Source organism: Solea senegalensis, linkage group LG6, assembly GCF_019176455.1.
Source record: "Solea senegalensis isolate Sse05_10M linkage group LG6, IFAPA_SoseM_1, whole genome shotgun sequence".
Lineage (NCBI taxonomy): Eukaryota > Metazoa > Chordata > Actinopteri > Pleuronectiformes > Soleidae > Solea > Solea senegalensis.
Genome location: NC_058026.1, coordinates 8,494,124 through 8,516,585, shown reverse-complemented (window position 1 = coordinate 8,516,585; position 22,462 = coordinate 8,494,124). Strand labels below are relative to the sequence as shown.

General features: G+C 41.5%; 1 protein-coding gene across 3 annotated transcripts in view; it reads left to right on the top strand.

The window, feature by feature from the left end:
* Positions 1–15,777: 15,777 nt before the first annotated feature.
* LOC122770816 (utrophin-like) overlaps positions 15,778–22,462 on the top strand; it is a 66,169-nt gene continuing 59,484 nt past the window's right edge. For all 3 annotated transcript variants that reach the window (XM_044027951.1, XM_044027949.1, XM_044027950.1), the window contains exons 1-2: positions 15,778–15,942; positions 17,586–17,742. In XM_044027951.1, the coding sequence (XP_043883886.1) occupies positions 15,836–15,942; positions 17,586–17,742 (264 nt within the window). In that variant the 5' untranslated portion in view covers positions 15,778–15,835. The remainder of the gene's footprint in view (positions 15,943–17,585; positions 17,743–22,462) is intronic.

Here is a 22,462-nt window from a genome sequence, read left to right as displayed (position 1 = left end):
TTTTTCTTTCTGCCTCCATCCATTTGAATGATTACCAAGATTCATTTATTCATTCATAATGATTTATAAGCCGTAATCATAACTGCGTATCGACTGCGTTATGAAACTAATGTGTACAAGTGTTGATGAATAACAGCACATTTCAGCGATTGCTTCAGTTCACAATATTGAACGGGCCTTTCATCTTTAAGATTTGCTGCATTTGGAAAATGTGTTTCCACATTGAGGCAGATCAAAGGCACAAAGAAGAAGTTTAACTGTGTGTGTGTGTGTGTGTGTGTGTGTGTCTGTACTTGTGAATATATGAAAAAAAACATCTGAGGGAATGGTAACGTCAGCCCAATCCTTTCTGTGTTAATCATTTTTTATCTGTTTGCATTAATACACATCTAAGGTTACACCACTGCTACCAGCACAAATTATTACATTTCTGTGAAACACTCATTTGTTATTAAACTCAAAAAACTCAATACTCCCTCTTAAACTGTATTGACACATATTAATAAATAAAATTCTCTATTTGAGTACATATTCCCTTTTTTTTTTGCAGTCTGGGGGAATGCTAGTCCAATATTAGCACACATGTTAGCTCTATTTTCTACTCCCTGCAACTGCAAGAACAACTAGACAGAAGGAAGGTTTTATTTGTGCTTATATATATATATATATTTTGTAAATGAAAATAATAAACATAAAGTGCATAATAAAGTGATATTAAACGAAGGAGATATAAAGATTGATATATAAATTGAAATATTGAAATATTAAATTGCAAATACAGTACACTTGGCAAGGACACCCATTGGCGCCCGTTTTAGCAACCATAGGCATGGCTGGTCTGTCACATAATATAGATGATCGGCTTGTGCATAAAATTTAACGCTGCACGTTGTGTTGAACTTGTATCATGAAAAAAGAACCTCTGCTTAACAGAGCTGTACGTCTGCTTGTTGAATAGAAGAAACTGCAATAATGTGTAACAGTAAAGCCAATGGACGTAAGAGGTTTGAAAACTAGGTTGGAGTGAGAAAGAATAGAAACATACTGTAGGTTTGTTTGAAGACCACAGAAACATTTGTCGACATTTAATATGCGTCGATGATCGCAAGGGATTTGGAACATCTTCGAAAACCAATAAAGCTGTCGCTTTGTCTGTCTGATAGCCCGCTCTCACTTTCAGCCTAAATGTATAGTCCCTCTGATTTCAGCAGCGACTGGTATATTTTTTTGTCAGCACTCCAAGGCTCTTTTTGACAGGCCAACAATAACACAAAATCAATATTTAGTTCAGATGCAATAACGATCTAAAGGTTCCTGCTGGTGCATCTATTAGTGGATTATTCCCTGCTTCTGGGAAACTGACCAAGTACATTGGCTCAAAGTGATGAATAATGGTCGGGTCTGTGGATATGAAACATGTTAATACCACTTTTCTTGGCCATGTCTTGGACTTACAATGTCTCCGATTTTTTTAAAGATGTTTTGTGTTTGTGACAGTAATGCTGACTATGGCCAGTCATTGACTCGGCATGGCTCTCGCAGACCTCCCACTGCAGAAACATGTCTAACATGTGTATTTGCATCCATTTGCGGCTTTAAAGTCACATGGCATAGTTACACAACATTTGTGCCACCTTCAGTGCTCTTTGGGAAGAGTGTGTTGAAGCCTCCACGGAGCTAACCCAGTCTGTGTATGTGTGTCTGACACCTACCCCCTACCCCCTGCCCTCATCTTCATTTGAGGTACCGAGCAATTCCAGACACCACAGAGGCCCAGATGAGCACGAGCAGTGTTCATCTCTTTTTCACCTCATCTCTCTCATATTCCTCCTCCTCCTCCTCCTCAGGCTTCTGATCCTCAGTGATGGAAGCAGCTGTTGTTTGTTCATTGACTTCTTTTCAGGCAGCACATACGTCCCACGGTTCTGGTGCAAGCACACATTACTAGAAATGTGAGCACACACAGCCACAAATGACACCTCTCCCTCGGACTCCTGGCTTATACCTGTTCCTGTAATTAGACTAATTGACTTGAAAAGTCATATCTCGTCTCAGGACGTCATTTTTGAGAGCGGAGGATGACAAAATGAGGGGGGAGTGCATTCTTGTGCGGGCTGAAAACAATTTCCTTTTGTGAGAATCGAGGTGTAACAGAAATGTCAGTCTTTTCGGGCCGCGTGTTTCCGCTCTGATCTTTTTGTCTTTCACCCCGCCTCCACTGTCCTTATTTTGTGAATTCATTTGAAAAACCCCTCTGGTGTACATGTAATTGCACGTTCGGAGCTTTGTCACCGTCAGATTGAAATTTGAAAGCGGGATGCATTTGCTGTGTAACAGACACAACAGAGCTGCAGATGGTTTATGCTTTTGCCCTTTCAGTCTGTTTGTTGTCCTGTAATAAGAGCGGATCTGCACAAACTTTGGGACTTTATTCATCAAAGGGGAGTGACGGATTCCGATTGAAATGCATGTAACATCGGAACAGGTTAATTTCACACCGTCAGTCTCTTACAACACACATAAGAGGCAAATCCTCCATAATTGGCCCTGTCAAACAATAGAGATCTTATTTATATCCTAGCAAAGTTACCAACACTGGACACTGTACAGTGGTTCAAAGCTGCCCATAGTGACTACTGAACCAATATCACTTAAAATGAGTAATTGAATCAAGAATGAATTAAAAAATACGCAGTCTCCAATTCATTTTTATTTTTTTATTTTTAAGAATCTACATTTAAAGAGGTTCCTGAACAGTTGTGATTTATACTACAGCAGCACAGACGTGTTTCAAAAGGGTAACATTCATTTAAAGTGTCATTTCAACAGCAGATTTCCACTAAGACAAATTACTCCGAAAACTCCCACAAAACAGATTGAAGAGCTATTTAACTGAATGATTGTGTCTGATCTGACATCTGTAATGTATTTATCTCGCCCTAGACTTGGCTTGAGGTGGCTTTTCAACAGCTTTATCATTGTAGTGCACATTTCTGTGTGTAAAATAGTGCGTCATTCCCGCATATTTTATAATATGTGTGAATTTTGCGGTGATTAATGGCGTTAGAGCCATGTAACGAAAGTCACATAAACGTGACAAACAAGCCATAAAAAAGATAATCCACTGATGCGGTGTCTGGCTTCACAGGCAGCGTTCTCTGTTACTGTCTTATTGTACCGGTGTTGAACATCGAGTCACATTTAGTTGTAATAGCACCTAGCAGTTTTAGCTGTTAAGCCCCACTGAGTTAATTTGCTCTAAAACCTGATTGGTTTGTCAGATTAATGATACGCTGTCACCGCTTCCTTTTTGTTTTTTTGTCGAGACGTATCTTAAATAATCCCATGGCGATGCGGTGGGCCACATCCCTTCTCATCTCCTCCAGTATAGTTCATAGGTGGTCACACTGTCAGAAGACGGGGACACCCAAATGTTGTCTCCGCTCAGTGAATCCGTTTGCGCTTCAGTAAACGTTACACATGAAGTCAAGTGTTAAGCTACTTAGCGGCGTGAGTAATTGCTCAAATTGACTGTAAAGAGTAGCGTGAACCAGTAAAGTATATAACAACTGTAGAAGGACCTGACATTTCATAAGATCATCTTGCATCTCAGTCGGACGAAAAGGAGCCGTTGATCTGAACTGTGATCCTTAAGGAGAGATGAGGTGATATATAAGGAAATAAGGACGTATCCCGGTAATTGGACTGAAAGTTTTGGGTATCCTTTACCTGTTTACTTAAGTTTGGAACACACCCGATCATCTGAGGAATATTTTTTTGCTTGCTGGCAATTACCAGTGTTTGAGAGCTCGGGGAAAACTGCTGCAATGCGAGTGACAGCAGAGCCCTGAGGCGACTAGTGTTGGTGGTAGTCTGAAAACTGAAACTCCAGTGGAGATGAGCTGCTTGAAAAGTGTGGGGGGGGGAAAAGTTCATTCAAGTGGTCGATTGGTCCTCTGGAGGGAGTAGTGAGAGGCAGTCTGCCGTCTGTCCCACCAGTGGCCTCGTCTGTCCCAGATGAGGCCACAAAGTGTTGACATCATTCACCATCGTCTGTCTGAGTGAAAGTCAACAGGGAGCCGCGAGATCAGGGGGAAACTCTGTGAAGCTGACATGAGTTCAACTATGTTTTTTACTCCAGATGTGTAAATGAATTGAAGCACTTTAATCCATGTCAAAAACATGCTCCTGTTTAGGCAACACAGATTCCAATCTTCTCTAGATTTGATGGCTACACCGGATATCAGAGCTTTGATTACACACCATTACATGAGCAATTTCACTCTGGAGTGGAAAACTCTGGGATGTCAAGGAACGCGGTAGATCAGAGAGAGAGAGAGAGAGTAGAATAAATAAAGAGTCATTCGTGAGTGATGGGCGAAGTAATTTGCCTCAGCAGGACAGGAAACACTGCGATGCTATAGGCCGTACTCCTGCAGTAAACATAGCAGACGGTATAAGCCAAGCATCAAGCTCAGGGCGGGAGGGCAACCTGTGGAGGTTAGATATCTCACTCACCTTCCCTAGGCAATAAACCAACTGAGAGAGGGGTGAAGATGAGTATAGGATGAAATAGAGGTGGTGAATAATAGAGAGATGGAGGTGGAGGAGGAGGAGGCGGCAGAGGGGAAGAAAAAGAGTAACGGGAGCAGTGGAGGAAGACCAACATGACTAAGGGAAGGGATGAAAAGTTTGTATCGGGGTAAGATGGAGATGCAGGGAAAAACCGGAAAACTGCACTGCCATAAAAAGAAGTTGCTATACTCATCACTTCCTCTTCAGTGCCTCCTTTTGTATATTTTTACCAAACACCTCCAGTTTTGTTTTCATCACCCTGGTATGGGACTAATGGGCTGTGCTCAGACTTGGTATTAACATCTGTCCTCATTTGGACAGAGCTCAAAATGTGTCTCCTCTCCTGTGACCACGTGTGATCAAATCTGGCTTCTGTCCGTCCCCGGATTCAAATTCACAAAAGAGTGTGACCGTGCAGATGTGTCGAGAAGAAGCTTGCTGGAGTCAAAGTGCAACTCGCACTGCCGTGATGTGAAATACAGTTTGAAGCGGTAGAAAGAAGAAATCTTGTTATAAATAAATTCCAAATTGTTGATATTGGGGCTGCGAAAATACTTCAAAACTACAGTCGGTCACAGGAGGCGGCCTCTAATGTGTCTTGTGATTTTTGTGATCAGATGTGAGGATTCTTTCAGGAGAGATTGGGAGTGTTGGGATCAGTCGGGAACAAATGGTAGAAGTGTTTCAAATCTCAAACCCCAGAGGCAAAAGAGAACTTTTTTTTATGTTTTTTTTCACTGATGAGCAGCCTTTACTGCCCCGTCCTAATGTGGTGTATTTGTTGAATCAAAAAATGATATTTTCAAGAAGCACTAGATCAAACCTAGTGGACTGAACACCCTGGGTTGTCAGCATGATATACAGCATGCATTATTACTTAGGCATGTATCTCACAGCTCATTTTAGCTGCACTTTATTGGATACTAACTCGGAGCCCGGCAGGGTTTTGCCAGCTATTTTGATTCTTATGAACATCTTAGCTGTCGGAGTAAGCAGCCCCTGTGAGGCTGGGTTGAAATTGCTTCACTAATCATGTCTCCTCACTGACACTTTCTCTTCACCCATTGCTCTCCTTGAATCAAAAATGTCTTAATTTATTCATGTATGTATTTATTTATTTATTTATTTATTTATTTATTTATTTATGACATAGGGACAATGCATAGTTAACATAGTTTACTTGTTTTTATCCCTCTGAAGTGTTTCCGTATCAGTAGAAGAACTATGAAGGTGTCAAACATGAAACGCGCGTGTTGTTTTCATCCTGTTGACTGTGTGTATCGGACACAGATGTGTCCCAAGTGTATTTTTAACTGTTATATTAATAGTTTTTGAGCCTGTATCAGAATCGTTTTTGAACGTTCCTTAGTTTGCATGTTCTCCCTGTGGGGTTGCTTTTGTTTTCTCCCTTAGTTCAAAAACATGCAAAGGTTAATTAGACACTCTAAATTCACCATAGGTCTGAGGGGTTGTGGGTGCGATGGACTGGCGACCTGTCCAGCGTGTACCTTGCCTTTTGCCCTATGTCAGCTGGGATTGGCTCCAGCTCCTCCCATGACCCTCATGTGGAGGATAAAGCTGTAGACAATGAATGAATGAATGAATGAATGAATGAATGTTCCTTTATGGTGAAACAGCTCTGTAGTCCTTCATAAGTTGAGGTCATGTTGGCGTCTACTGTTCATTAGAGGTCATGCATCTCACTTAAGTGACAGTATTCACCCTCAATAAGTCTTTCATACACTATACTTTCAATGCGCACAGCAATCTGGTGACAAAAAAGCTACAATCTGTTCTTATCTTTCCCCCCAAACTGCAGCTTTGCTGTGAGTACCACCCAGTGGTTTGTCCCTGAGGGGCTACACAGGAACTATGTCTTTAGCTTCCAGGCAGGCACACACACACACATACACACACCCTTACACTGCATGATTGTGGTTTATGGAAATATCCACCATCTATTATTAATCATCGGGCTTTCTCACTGTATGCTCTTCAAGTGGCTTATTACAGCGACACTGTATTTGTAGTCATTAAATTGAGACTGACACGGAGCAGAGGGGAACGCGGGATTGTGGTCATTGATCCGAACAAGGTTCAATCAACGGGAAGCGTATTATGTATGGATTTTTGACCTTGGTGAAGCTCCGACTCTCATCCAGTCATCATCTCAAGGCGTCAGCTGGGACGTCTGCAGGATCGATAGAGCAGGTTTTTTCTTTTTTAAAGTGCACAGGAACTAAAGGATTATTTCATCTTTGCATGCTCAGAGCTGGACCCCGACCGGTGAGAGTCACTCCAATATTGGGAAACTCTTTCCCTCCACTGACTGATGTCAACTCTCACAGAAAAGTCTCACTGACAGAGTCTGACTCCTCAATAAAAGGCACTCGTATCAGTATGACTGCAGTGTCCAGAGATCTTAAGGTTATCCTCTGAATAGGTATTTTTTTTGCTTTTGTGTAGCCTGAAATAGAGGCCAGAATTAATATTTATGAAGCAAGTGTATAACTCATACAACGTATGTATATAATGCTCAGGCATGTTTTGAATAAACCTGTCGTAACAGCAGATGTTTTTTGACACGAAATAGAAAACAAACAAACACAGGTTTTACCAATAACATCCAGGGTTGTGCTATTGTTCAAGTGGAAAAGTAGGTCACATGAGATACTTTTTTTTCCTGGAAAATGTGTTATTTTAAAAACAGCATACATACATGTTGTCTGTATTTCTGGTGATACAAAAAGTCTATGAGAAATAATTCTATCGAGGGTTGTTCCACTAAGACTCCTTAGTGGAATATATATGTATATATATATATATATATATATATATATATATATATATATATATATATATATATATATATATATATATATATGTGTGTGTGTTGTTGTTGTTGTTATTTTGTTTGGTGGAACAGGATTTATTTTCTCTAGTATCATCTCTTCTTAAAATCATTCTGATTATACCACCTATTCTTTTCCTTCTATTACTGCTGTCTTTATTACTTGGTCTGTGTACCTATTCTTCATGTGTCCTTCCATTCATCAGTTTTACTATCTTTTTTTTCTTTGCTCACCGCCCATGACAATCTGCAGTCTTCGTAATGGCTGACATTTTCTTTGAGGGTGTGCAACTTGTTTGTGTTTAAACTTATCACACCCAAGTTTTTCCATTAACCAGGACATTGTTATTATGAAGTGCGATTGGTTCATCATTTTGACATCAGCCCCATAACTCCGCAGGACCATCCTCGCACCCGCTCGTCTTCCACAGCCGAGCACAACAACACATCATCGGCACGACTCTCTAATTGGTACAGTCACGTAACCTTTCAATGGGCCCGATTCCGCCCCATCAAACGCAGCAGGTGCCGGGCTCATGCGTTAATTGTAGTTGTATTTCATCCCGCGGTGGAGGCGTCGGCAGCCTCGAAACCAATCACATCACCTTCTTAGTTGTTTCTAATGTGTGGTTCCACACTGATAGACCACCCACCACAGTTGTGCTTTCCGGTTCTCATGAGTCTGAGCTGAGTTAAAGAGATATCCTGCTGCTGGAAAGCAATGATAAAAGGAAAAGGGAGGAGCAATTGTCTTTGAACGCCAGTGAAGAGCATGAGACGTTAGCACGTCCACAGCAGGCCTTGTGGTCATCAAATCCAGTCAATTATGCAAGTTGATTTTCCTCAAGGTCCAATGACTGGATATACCTTTGATTAAAATGTTCTGTTATCAAGGAGTTCTCCTTGGTAAGGTTGCATGGATTGCAGCTGGTATTTGTCCACTTCCTGTTCCTGAATTTTCAGTCTGCATGCATGTATGTAATGTCGTCCAACTCCCTGGTGTATTTTTATGCACAAAATATACACACAGCTCTCCACAATCAATAGCTGACTATTGAGCAGCAGCACACAGTGCTCCCAATCAATTTCAATTTCCCCGTGTATGAGCTTGCATATGAATTTCTGCATTTCCCTTTTTCTCGCTGAAAATTACGAGGATGTGACTTGTGGTTCATTAACGATCCCTGGCATAAGTTATCGGTGATCTGCTTGACCTGTGACACGAGTTATCCTCTCTAATGGCAGCTCCGTCACATTATTGAAGGTCAGGTGTCAATTGAGTGTCCTGCAGTGGCCCCCCCCATGTAATGTGCACATTTCCGGCGACGTGCTTTATTGCTTTGACATTGCTCCTCGTGTTCACAGTGCACTTAGCAAGCTCTTGTTTTGTTTTGGAGTCATTGTGAGTTAGGGTTATGGTTTTTTATCTGGACTGGAGTGGACAGAAACTGGATCATTAGTGTTTTACTGGAGTCGTGTGGACACGCTTTATCAGATACAAGTATGTTATTTTGACAGTGTAAGCTCTCCGCTGTGAGATTGCAGCTTGAAGGCAATGTAACCTTTGTGCTTTGTGCAATTCTCTGTCAGCTGAAGCCGGCATATACTTTATTTGTTTGTGTACATAACGTATGTGGAAGACATAAATATTTTAGAAACCTTTCAAAAAGTTGTTTAAAACTAAAAAATTTATCGTTTTCCTACCCACATTTGAGTCAGAAATGAATCAAGCATAGCAAATGTTTATGTTCAGGAATGCAAGTAAATAACAATAATTTGACATCTTAATCAAGAAATAATAACATGCTTCACTATTTTTTCTTTATGGAACACAATCATTTTGGTTAAAGAGCGTCGACATACTCCTGTATTAACCATTACAGAAACATAAAACATAATTTGGATAATTACCAAAACCAGCTGTGGCTTAAACCGTACAGTGGGTGGTGATCTAATACATTCGTTAAGCATTAAATACGCTTTTTCCTCTGAGAAAGAAAATGCAGATGACTCAAATATGATTCCAAACATCGCTTTTTATTCATGACATTTTTTCCATTCATCCTGCAAAGTAAGATGTGCACTCTGTACATCGCTTCTGTTAACAAAAGCAAAGTGTGTGCTGAAGCAAAAAGGTGCATTTTATTTGAGCAAAACTCCACTTCGGATTTAAGTATACATACAGTAGATTTGAATTGAGTGCAGAGCAGCAGCCCTTCTGCACCTCTGCATTCACACTATGATTTGTTTTGATCATGTTTTTGTTTATGATTTGCAGCCAAATGAGCAGCAGAGAAGAGCTGCTGTACACTGTCTACACACAGAGACACACACGGGCATATCAGAGCCCTCATCTCCACAGAGCAATGCTGACCCTCCTAACAGGAAGAGGAGTGTCGATGATAACCTGGGGCACAGGAAGTGATCTCATTAGATGTGGCCTGTGTGAGGGTAATAGTGGAAAGCTTTGGCTCCATTGATTTTTGTTGGACGATAATACAATGTAGTGGCAGAGAACTTGGATTAGATGTAATTGGATGAATCTTTGATGAGATGACTGGGGAGTAGCTGCTAAGCTGCAGCCTGCTGTTGGTTATTGGGCTCCTGGGGTATGTGTGTATCTGAGTTTATCTGGCCATGTTTTTCCCTTTGTTCGCTCTGATTCAGTTGTTATGGTTGCGATCCAGCGATATGGTTGCCCAAATTAATTTAGATGCTGTGGCATCTGCTCCCTCTGGAGAATCTCTGAGATGGCAAACTGCTTGCTTTCTCCTTGCTACTTTTTACTGTTGCTCTATGCTACTTTGGCAGTTTTCTATTTTGGGGTTTGAAAGCCAAACTGGTTTAAAGGAAGACAAATATTAGCTGCAATGATAAGAGGACTTCATCAAGCATATTTTAGATTCAGTATGACGCAATATGGTCTCTTTACGTATTGTCCCAACAAAGCTCATTGTAGTTGCCTGAACTCTTCTAATTATATGTTACACAAAGTCATTATGTCATATTATTATAAGGAGTATTTTTAATGAGTCTGAATCTATGTCTTTAGTTGTGAATTGCTCTGCTATGTTATAACCTCTCTAGTTTTTAAGGTATATATAATATAACCCAAACAGTCAGCTACGTACTGTAAAATATGCTTATTCTTTCTGTGGAGAAGGGAGGAACTTCAGAGCTGCTGGCAGTTCTCTGTGTGTTCATCCCTCTATTAGCAATGCTGCATTACACACACTGTGATATGACCCACTACTGATCTAATAATGCTGATTTGCGCAGCTGTAAAAGGTTAAAATAAACGTATTCGTCCTGCAGGAAGCCCGCGGAGGCCGAGTCGGTCACGGCAGCTATGACTCCACGAGTGTACTATAGCTTCTGCTGGAAAAAGTTGAGCAAACAAAGTCTTGATGGAGATGACGGAATTATAATTATTTTATCCTTTTGTGTCTCTACGCTCTCCCTACACTCTCATAGTGTTTGACATGTTTCTCTGCTCTGCCTGATAACTTTTCAATATTTAATCATTTTCCGTGTCCTTCCTCTCAGTCTCTGTTGGTTTAAGTGTTACTCTTCACCTTTATTCCCCCCCCTCCCTTCTGTTTTTGCCCGTGATAGTGCTAACATTCTTCCCCTTGTAACGGTCCTAATCTGCTTTGCTTATGAATGTGGCCTTGATTTCTCTTTAGGTTTGCATCTTTAACAAGTGACTGCTAAAGCATCAAAACCCTGTAACCTCAAATAGGTCTTGCAGAAATGTAAAGTTTTAATCTCAGTTTCCAGACAAATTAGTCAGGCTCATCAATTGTGCCAATTCCAAGCAGTTAATTCTACATATTTGACTGGAAAGCCATCAAACAGCATGTATTTGTCAGCGTATATCAGTGATGCTATTTAAGGGCCTTGGGTATGTAAATATTTTTAATTAGCTAAGCGCACTTCAAAGTCTTTGTCTTATGAATATGTAACATGTTGCACACCCACACTCACACTTGACAGCCATCTGTCTGCGTGTCTTTGATGCACACCACATGTCCACGCTGCTGCTCAAAAACGTCAACACACACTCACACGCGCACAACTTGACGCACACATTCTTTACGTAACAATGTATAGAAATCGCTCCGTTGTTTTGAACCTCTTTTAACATCGCCCTATAGACTACAGCTGGTCTTCAAACACTTTTTACCCGGCCGTTTATACAATTGAATACACTGAGCCTTTATTTACAGTGTGGATTTCAGGGCCCGCTTAATGCAGTCCTCTGCAGACTGATGGCATTCAGAATGGTGGGATCTGAGCTGTAACGGGGTTTTAAATTATTAAAATGCAGGAATGGGGCTCATTTCGCAGCAGATCAGATCTGCTCTGTCCTGCGACCCAGTGATCCCATCAACTCAAACTCTCCTCACTGTCTTGTTTTTCCCCCAATATTCGTATTTTAACCCGTTTCCATCACTCCACACAATGTAGTCCTGTAGTCTCTCCTTCTCAAACATGTTTTATTTTACCATCATGTTGCTCTTGCACTTAACCCTGTTTCTTATCCCGTAGTTTTGTTCACACCGAATACCAATCCTTATATAAATTCCATCTAAAGCTTACTTTACCTCCAAACTCGCTGCTTTCTAGCATGCTGTCTGCTCGATCAGGCCTCAGGAAGTGGGTGTGTAGTGTGTTGGGTTAGTTGGGGGGGGAGAAAGAGAGAGAGGGAGAGAGAGGGAGATGTAGAGAGAGGAGGGGAAAAGGGAGGATACTGATTAAAATAATAAACAGCTGTGTGAAAGAGTGGGGCTAGTGGCCAGAGAGAACAAGAGCAACATAGGAGGAAGAGAGAGGGATGTGGACATCAGCCTGTCCGTCTGTGTGACCTCAGAGGGAACAAACGACTAAAGAAGAAACTCAACTTTCTGACAAGTTCCCTCCCAGGAGGGGAGAAAGGATGGGATGAGAAAAAGATCAACCTATTCTCCTTCAGATTCTCCGAGCTCCAACTCAATGAGGCTGGCAACTCAGACTCACTGCCCAGAATCAGGACGACGAGCCTCGAGGCAGCTCCCTGCCAACACGTGGTTCCAGAAAAAGAAGGAGGCATTCTTTGACTAAGTGGCCCGGTCATGGCAGTGATTAGGAGGGTGTGATAGAGCGAGAGCAGACCAGGTTGGAGACCTGGGGGTCGGCTAGGAAGGCAGACACTGGGGAACTGTGTGAGCCTGTGTTACCTTTTTCTCAGGGGAATTTGAGAAGGCAAACCATGTGCCTCTTTGTGCTGCCGTCTCCCTTCTTGAAGTGTGTAGCGTTGTGTGACTGATGGGGATAAACTGCTTTTTATCTGAGCAATTCAAAACAAATGCCCCAGCCCTGCCCTGGGTTGGGCTACCATACAGCGTGTAAACAGTTTCCTTCTTAACCAGAAGGGAAGTAGAGGGAGAGAAGCATAGCAAAGCTGACAGAGAGAGCGCGCCACACTTGTCCTTGCCGTCCGGGCATTTTGCACCCACATTTTTGTTCCTCAAGAATCAAACCATTATCTCCAATTTGCAGACCTCCACCCCAAGATTTGTTGGATTTGCCTCTCTGCTTCAGCGCCCCATTCCTGGCCAGAGGAAGTCCATTTTCAGCTTCCAGCAGCCACTTTGTCAGACCTCCAGTGGCACCAGTCATCCCGCTAATCCCAGTCCCAGCTCTGAAGCATGACTGCAGGGTAACTGTTACCCAGCCCTCAGTCTGGCTGTCTGTCCAAAGAGGATGCTACGAGCATGTGGAGGGATTTGGCGAGCACTCACACCTACATGTATGCACACGTGCTGCAGATGGGTGTGTGAAATGCTTAAATTGCCGTTGGGACTGCTACCTGGATTTGACCCTCTTTTGTTCGCACTTTCCACCGTAACAGCTGGGTTTCAGCATAGTTGGATTAAAGTTTCTTCCCCTGTTGGATTTGCTGTTCATCTGAGCCCTGACCTTCAAGGTTTAGACCATAACCACTGGAGGACTTGCCTGTGTGCCCCGAACAACCTTTCACCTGTGTGACAGTAGAGAAGATGTAGGCAGCTGAGGGAGTGGGAGGAGTCACATCACACACTCCATTATGATTGGCTTGAACTTCAGTTTGCAGACGCTCCTAAGAAAGCTTGAACAGGTACATATCTTCAGCGGTTACGAGACATACTTAGTGCGTTTTCTGCAAACTTGTACTGCTCTAGGTCTCAGGAGTTGTTGTCAATTTAAATACCTATTCAGTACAACAGCATGTTTGCATGTGTTTTCCTGATGCTACTTCGCAGCCATGTATATGCAGTTTTTATCCTCCATAAAGCGCTAAGTGCTTGTTGTAATGGTTTTCAAGGGGACACTGTCCCATCCTGTCCGCACTCCAGCGAGCCCAGAGCCGACAAACTACAACACTAGTTACAAAGAGCATGAAATGTAGAACCTATTAACGTTTCTGGCGCTTTTGTATCTCCTCACGGTCACATACACATCTGATGGTTTGTATGGTACTGGGTGGTGAAGCAGTGGCTCAGCAGATTCAGTAGGTGTCTGTGTAATATATGCTCATATATCTGCTGTGCACACAGATATCTGTCACTTGCTTCTATAAATGCAGACATGTGTACCATTTTTTTTTTCCAGTTTTTTTCACCGCTTAGAGCCAAAGGTTTACTCCCTCTCATGAGAGAAAAAAAATGAATGCCAGAAATGCATCCTTAATAAATATATTTTCCTGTGAATAAAACATGTTATCGTGACATGGCGACCTGTGGCACACAACTGTTTGATTGATTTTATAAGTGTGTCTTTGTCACTGAGAGAGAGAGCGTGAGAGTGAAAGTCATCACACATAAGTACCTTAAGATGCAAGTTGACATGAATAAACCACTCACTTAAAGTGGCCTTTCACTGCGTGGAATGAGATTTAAAGGGGGCTTTTGTAAACCAATACACAGTATGTGCTTCTGTATGACTGCGACGTCTGTGCTCTCTCTGTTGTCGACTGCTGTGTGCAGTCACTGTGACTTCCAGGAGAAGGAAGTATAAGCGTGAAAGAAAAACAAAAGGGAAGCACTTGGGTAATGACTTGAAACACGGCCAACTGGCTCCGTGGCAAAACAACTCTCTGTATTTCACTTTTTTTTTCTTTTTTTTAATTTCTGTCTTTCTTTTTTTGCTCCATCTTTCCGTTTGTCTCCTACTGTCTGACGTCCATCACCTTTCATTTCATTTGTGTGAAATACCTGTATCCAACTGTCCCCGCACATCGTACTGTCGCAGAGGGATTTGCGTAAGCGTTTGAGGTAAATGTCTATTTGCATGCAGTAAATTACAGCTCAGTGCCATGGCTGACTGTGGTCATTGATGGTTGTTTGTTGTCTGGTTCTTTCGTAGCTGGACTAGATTTTGTCCACTCTTTTGAGATATACAGTTTCTGGAATAGCCGAGCTGTAATCACATGTTCCTCATATGTGTTGTCAAGTGTATCTAACAGCTACTCCAATCTTAAACATCCAGCATGCAAGCATTATAGCGTGTGAATATATGGGATGTAGTGAAGTATTTCCCCTCTTTTGCAAATTGTCTGGCTGTGTGTTTCTACTTTCAATGTGGTGATTTTGGTTGGTATTGCCAATTAGTTTACTTCCTCGCTAATGCCAGGAGCTGTGTATGTATACACTACTCAGAAATAGGAACATAATGAAGAAGATTTAATCTACAGATGAGTGTAGTAAACCTAGTCATATAATTAGGTCACTTGATGCAGAATTAACAATAAAATTGTGCACCGGCTTTAATATTTCCCTGATAAGATAGTTTTATGGTTGTATTAAAAGGGAATCCAGTTAATTGAATAATATCCTATCTTTAATGTCACAAAGAATAGGACACACAAGTGAGTGTGGGCTGTGAAAATGAGTTATTTCCCCGCACAACGTCCAATTTCATTAATTTTTGTATTACCACTATAAGGGTCATCATGTTTTCCTGGATGAAACTCATCTTTTCCCATTTGCAAATCTACTGCAGCCTGTGTGACACTCATCCATAATGGATCTTACAACTCTTTCAGTGAAAGTTACAGTCTTATTTGTTAAAGAGTAAAGGAAAAAGTACCCCAAGGACCTTTCATGAAAATATAAAATATTCATTTATCTGTCGTCTGGAAATATTTCGAGCCATATACCGCGACCTTGTTGTTACCTGTGAATAATCTTCTGTAAGAGCATAGAAGAGTGTGCCATCCTGTTATGGGTGTTTGGGAAATTAACTTGATGTTGCTGCTCTGTGCACGTGCACAGAGACCCTGTGGACCCGCTTATCTTTGACAGTGCTTCTGTGTGTTTGCAGGACATTCAGGCCGAGATCGATGCCCACAACGACATCTACAAAAATGTGGACGGGAACAAGTCGAAGATGGTCAAGGCTCTGGGCAGCTCAGAGGAAGCTGTGTTTCTCCAACAGAGACTGGACGACATGAACCAACGCTGGAGCGACCTGAAGGCCAAATCTGCCAACATTCGGTCAGTTAATCCACATCTTAAGTGATGAATGGAACATTTTTCTTTTCTCCAGTGTTTTGGGTCATGCAGCTCAGCTCAGATCGCTTCTATACTGCTCTTAACTATCACAAAAACAAAAAAAATAAAAGAAGAAACCTTCGCACAAGGTCAGGTCAGGATTAGAAAAGTGGTTGAAGTGAGTCTTGGCTTCATTTTACTATTTCATCAACGAGAGAATTGCACACTGGTTAGTTAGTCTCCAAGAGGGAATCTGATTTGTGCTTACTCAGAGCAAAACAACAAATAAAGCACTGATATGCCAAGATCTTCAATTAATCCAAAATATGTATGTCTAAACAAGGCTTACACTTAGTCCAAGGTCATTATTCCTTGTAGCCTCACAGATACACTTTAGTCTGTGCTTAACTCCCAATACCAGGTGTATATTCTCTGTACTGTTGACTGGATCATTCAACACACTCAGCTCATGAAAGGAAAACATGAAAACCTCCTATTCAGCCCTGCATGTCGTGTATTCATAGAAAACCAAAAGCTGTCCTGACAGTCACCACAGTGGCACATAAACTTCTGAGGACACAGACCAGTGCTGCGTCAGCCTCAACCTTGGCATAAATAAATATGATTGGTGATGGCTGGCAAATGTAGAGGATGGAGAAGATGGGTGGGTGGGTGGGGGGGGTTGTAAGTGAAGCTGACAGGGGCCAGATGGAGATGTTCATTGACGGAGTGGCGGGGAATGTGTGGAGAGAAGTAGCACAGTAGCACGGCACAGATACACCGAATACAGAGACGAGGTGAAAGGTCAGAGAGACTAAAGAGAAACTGGCAGGGGAAAAAGAAAAGGTGCTGATGCTCGCTTGTTGTGACTGGAAAAGAATAAATGGGACTTACTCAAGGTCACTGTGACACAGACACAAACACACGCATATATATGTGTACAGGCACAGGAGGACAAGTGAGAGAAAAACAGATAGAGAGAGAGTTTGTCAGTTTCAGTGTGGGTGGTGGGGGAACTGTGTACGTTTGCCGTGTACAGACCATTATGCCCTAATTGCAGTACATGTGTAATTAAGACTAACTTGGCAAGTGGCAGCAGGAGGTCCCTGTACACAGTGTTCAGATATATTATGCCCCCAAGGAGAGTAGCAAAGCAAAGATGCTTAAGAATACCTATTGTATGATTGGTGCCAGCCACACAGTCAACATTCAACCGTGTTCCCTTTTTCAAATAATGTCGACTTCAGGAGGCCAGCAGCCTCTCCTGAGGTCAGCACTTTGGTTTTTATAAAGGCTTCATTGTTACGATATATATATGTTTTGCTGCCTTTTGTATAATAAGTTTACGGAAAGTAGAATTATATGTACAAATATTATCCTTTAATAGGTGCCTAATGGGTGAAATAATAAAGTAAGAATCACTATGACTCACCAACTATTTTGATACTTAACTCAATTTGGCAATTTCAGCTTTTTAAAAGAGGAAATATTTTAGTCTCTGAGCTTCTCTTTTTGACAGTAAACTAAATATCTTGTGGACCAAATGACTGAAGTCACTTTAATAGACTGTTTTGCTTGTCAGAATAAGACTCCATGTGCTTCAAGTGGGCATTATTAATAGTTACTTTGGATGTATACGTTGGCAGGGCCCACTTGGAGGCGAGTGCGGAGCGTTGGTCTCGTCTGCTGGGCCTCCTGGAGGAGCTGTGGAGGTGGATCTGCATGAAGGATGAAGACCTGGCTAAGCAGATGCCCATCGGAGGAGACGTACCCACCTTGCTGCAACAGCAGAACCACTGCACGGTGAGTTCAAGTGCTGCAGGCAGTGTTTTCTGATGCACTGTAAAAGATTAATCATAGCATGTTATTGCACATTGGTTTCCAAAGAAATTAGTTGGTCACATTTTCAGTCTTGAGTCTTGAGTGAGTTTCCTTCAGTTCTACACATTGGCCCTTTTTACACCTGGCATTAAAATGTGCTTTCTGTGATCAGATCAGTGATCGGATTTAGTTCACCACATGGATTTACACAATTCAGCTTCATTCAACACTGTTGACTATGCTTGACTGACATAACTGTCAACTCTGTAATTCCTATTGATTCTTACAGAGTTTGGTCATCTCACCACTCCATCCATGTTCAGACTAAGCAGAGCTCTATTGCCCAGTTGAACACAAACATTGCCATTAAATCAACAAAACTGGTTACACAAGCTTTCTTATCCTTTTGACTCGCTAACGGGCAAACTACCAGTGTTTCAAATAACTTCAACGATATCTCGTCTCACTAAGTACGGACACTGAGCTGACATTTACACTAATAACAACATCATTGAACAAGTTCATTGTTCGCTCTCTCTCTGTCTATCATTACTTATCTTTATTACCTGTATTATTACCCATAATTAAGCCTCTATCGACTTCTTAGACAACAGCACTGTGCTTGTCCGATACCTGCTAGAGTTAAGAAAAAAACCTCTGGCACGACCAGCCCATGCTCCGTGCTGTTCCAGACTGTAGTTAACAACTCAGACAGCTGATGTACATTGTTTTATAGTGTCGTTTCTTTCCATTTATGTATTCAGCCCTCAGACACATAAGCTGAGCAGTCAGTATTGATGCCACAAGAGGATGCTGGTACTATAAAGCAGTGGCAGTAATCGCCATGACATTATGGAGCGTCACACTCATCACCAGTGTGGTTGTAGTCCATCATTCACGTTAGAAATTGTAGCAGTCCAAACTCATCACGGTGTAGTGTTTGATGTAGCCACGGTCAACCCATACACAAACCTTAAGTCCGCACCGTGTTGAGGGCCAGTATCAAAGTCACGACTGCACCATCAATACTGTTGTTCCGCCTATTTTACTCTGAGAATTATTGTTATTCATCTCCCTCATACCACGCTGTTTCATTTATTCTAACAAGCGATCAATACCATCATTGTGCCAAGCCATTCATATCTTTGTCACTGCCGTTATTTGTCATCCGTCTGCCCCAGTGTATTATTCATTCTAACCACTAGTTGTAGTGATAGTGCTTTGCTGTGTAATTGCTTTCAGATGGATGACTCGCCCAGCGGCTACCCCCTTCTTTGTCCGCTCACCGCCGCTGCTATTGTTGCACGTGTCTCCCAAACCCTGGTTTACCGCGCTGTTATTTTGTTTCCCGATAATGCTTTGAGAGTAGGGACGTGTGCAATCGCGCGTGCGCTCAGGATCGTAAACGCACGCAGGTGGCCTCTTGAACACATGCACGCACAACACAGTTGTGTTGCACTTGCTTAAACGTCAAATGACAAAAAACACACACACACACACATGTGCCGTAAGAAATTGTAAGATGTAATTACGGTGTTTGCTTTGTAATGCAATTATGCGACTATATATATTACCTCATGTTTATGAGACAATACCAATCAAGACTAATCAAGCAGTCTCACACACACACACACACACACAGACACACTCAGTTTCCACAATAAATAAATAAAGCACCGAAATGAGAGGTCCTCAATTACAAGGTGGTAGATTAAACACCTTGATAATAAAAAAGGGGAAGACTAATGAAGATAAATATTTACACATACAAAAAGAATTTATAGGATTTTTTTTACACATAATGCTCGTGCATTGATTCAAAGAAAAAAAAAAAAGCCCAAAACAGATAAAGACACTGCTTTGGATACTGAGTGTGGCTTTTTCCCAGTGGCAGGTGATCAATTCCTTGGCAGCTTTAATGCCTGCTAAGTGTATTCTTTTAATGATTTCATGATGAATCATCCTTCAAAAGCAGAGCACATTGTAAAAAAAGAATACATTCCCTCAAGATCATGGACAAAAAAAAAAAATGTATTTCAGAAAAGAATATTGCAGCCAGGACAATGCCACAGCCTGTGAATAAATTGCCCACTGAGGAACAAAAAGTACAATCAAGCCTGGGAGATTCACTCCGTAAAATGAAATGGATAATCTGCTGTATTGTTTGGCACTTGCATAATGTTCCTCTACGTTTGCATTGACGGATAAGACAATTAGTGGCCGTCCATGTTAATCAAAATGTGTCCTTTGGGGTCTGAGAGGATGTTGAGGTTCGTACTGCGTCTTGTACCCAGCAGCCGATGGAGAGCAGAGGCAGGTCTCAACCGAGCAGATCAGACAGACAGATAAGGACTGGGGGGGGGCAGGGTACACACAATAAGTGCAGCAGAATACAATCTTCCTGCTTTTCCACTTTGGCCTTCCTGTTCGCTTAACCCTCTTTCTGTTCCTCTGTCTTCTTTTCTGCAATGTGTCTCTGTGATGTCCAACTGTCCTTGCGTCCTGTTCTTTCTCATTCCACCGCACTCCTCTCTCTGTTCCCTTGTTCCTCTCCAGGTTTAAGGCTTTGAGAATGCTAAAACAAGAAATAATGGAACGGGGCAGCTGATTGTGACAAAGACTCCATTTGAAAGATGTTTTATTTTCTCTTTCCTCTGTATTTTTTATCGATTGGCCTGGAGGTCTTGCCAGCCCTGAGAGTTATGAGGGGACTGAGCAGCACAAAGAGCTGGGCCTTTGAACACGTCATGCTCTATTACTTGCTTACACCAACACCGAAACCCTTTCTGCGCTTGCATGCGTAGGTACACACTTCTGTCACTCATTAAAATATGTACACACACAGCAGCTGCTCTGTCAGACATGAAAGAGCAAAGGTTTATTGATATTGTCTATGTCTATGAGGTAGAGGAAGAAATGAAACAGCTTTTTTTTTCTATTTTCTTTTTATCTGCTATAAAGGAGGGAGAAAAAGAGGAAGGTCTGAGCCACTTAGCCCAACAGAGAGAAACAGATATTTCCGTTATTGAATAATATAAAAGTACAGTGGTTTTAAAGAGTCAGGAGTGGAAGTGATGGACATTAAGGTACAATTTGATCAAGAGAAAAGAGTTCATCCTGGAAAGAATGTGGGAAAAAGATGAATGTGACGCCTTTACCTGCCTTACCTGAGTAGCTTCTTCTTCCTTTCTCGGCGTATTGATCCGCGTCTGTTTTTCTCTGCTAAAATGCCTGTAATTGCATTTATTAATGGAGCATTCAATTAACCAATAAAAGGGCCGTCGTCAGCGGCCATCCGATTAAACTCATCAATCTGCTCTATTAAATTACCAGCTTTAAGATAAGGCAGAGGGAACAAGGGATTGACTGCTTGTGGGCATTTTTAATGAGTCTGATCTTTCAGCCAGAGTTTTCTTTTTGTCTCCGCTGTTAGGACAGTCCAGTCTGGACTTTTCTGAAGCTCCTTCAAACATGATAAAATATGACAAACAAAAGCCAAACAATGATTTAATTTAAATGTAGTTAACATTGTTGTGTTCGTAGGCTGAATATGCTGATGTAGTGAACCCTGTCTGTCTAGTATTCTGCTACAGAACCCGTCCTAATTACTGTGTCTGCATGATTGATTAGCACAATTTATACCTGAATGGACAGGTCCTGAAGAAGAATGAAATTAATTAAAGTTGCTGTGTTGGACTCTACCATATCTCTAATTAAAGGTAGTATTCTAAAATTCCAAAATACCTTGCCTTTTATAACTTTAAAGCAATTTTCATCACTTTTCCAGCATGTCCACTTGTCTGCTTTAAAGTGCAATTGTGTAACTTTTCAAATGTCTGTTAAATTCCAACCATTGTCAAATGAGCTCAGACAGTGATGATGAAGCCTTTCAGCGCCACATGAATCCCTCTCTGGTCCTCAGTATACTGTGGCAGTGATTTATTTTCCTGCCTGTGGTGACACAGATTGATGCGTTTTACACCAGTTCTGGTGGAAGCATAATAGCCGTGCTGGGAAAGTTTAGGTTAAGGAATTAACCCCTGTTCTCTGAAATGTGAGCGAGGGAGTGAGATTACCAAAACGGAAGTTGAAAGAGAGTGAACTTTCGGAAAGTTCTGCGGTAAATCTGGAGGTAACGACTGATTAAGGTGATCAGTGTTCATTGTCAGTGACTGTATATAAACAACATCAAGAAAGACACAAGTTACATCAATGTGTGATCAGATGTAGTCATCAGGAAAACAGCTGTTTTTATACTATTCATAAAAAAGAACCATACATTATATTTTTATGATTCCCTTTTTGCCAGAAGCTTCAGGACATGCCTCCTGTTGCTCTGTAAAAATCCATGTAAATCACTGCAGTGAAAGCAGCACGACATTGTAAAATAAACATATCCAATGCATATTTTATCGAAAATCACTAAATAACTCTGAGGAGATGTCACTGAGGAAACATTATTGTTTAATCATGCTTTACTTTTTTATTAACTGCAGAGCAGTCGCATGTGTTTAATGGCACATTGTTTGGCGTGCGGGAACGTATTTATTAAATATCACTTATGTATCGGTAGACCATATCAGATAGTATTTCAAACTAGTCTATCACCAGCTTTGAGTTGTTCCGAAACAGGAAAGAAAAAGAGGATACAATAAATTCAGATAATTACAAAAATCGAGGTTTTTTTTATTTTGTTCAGCCT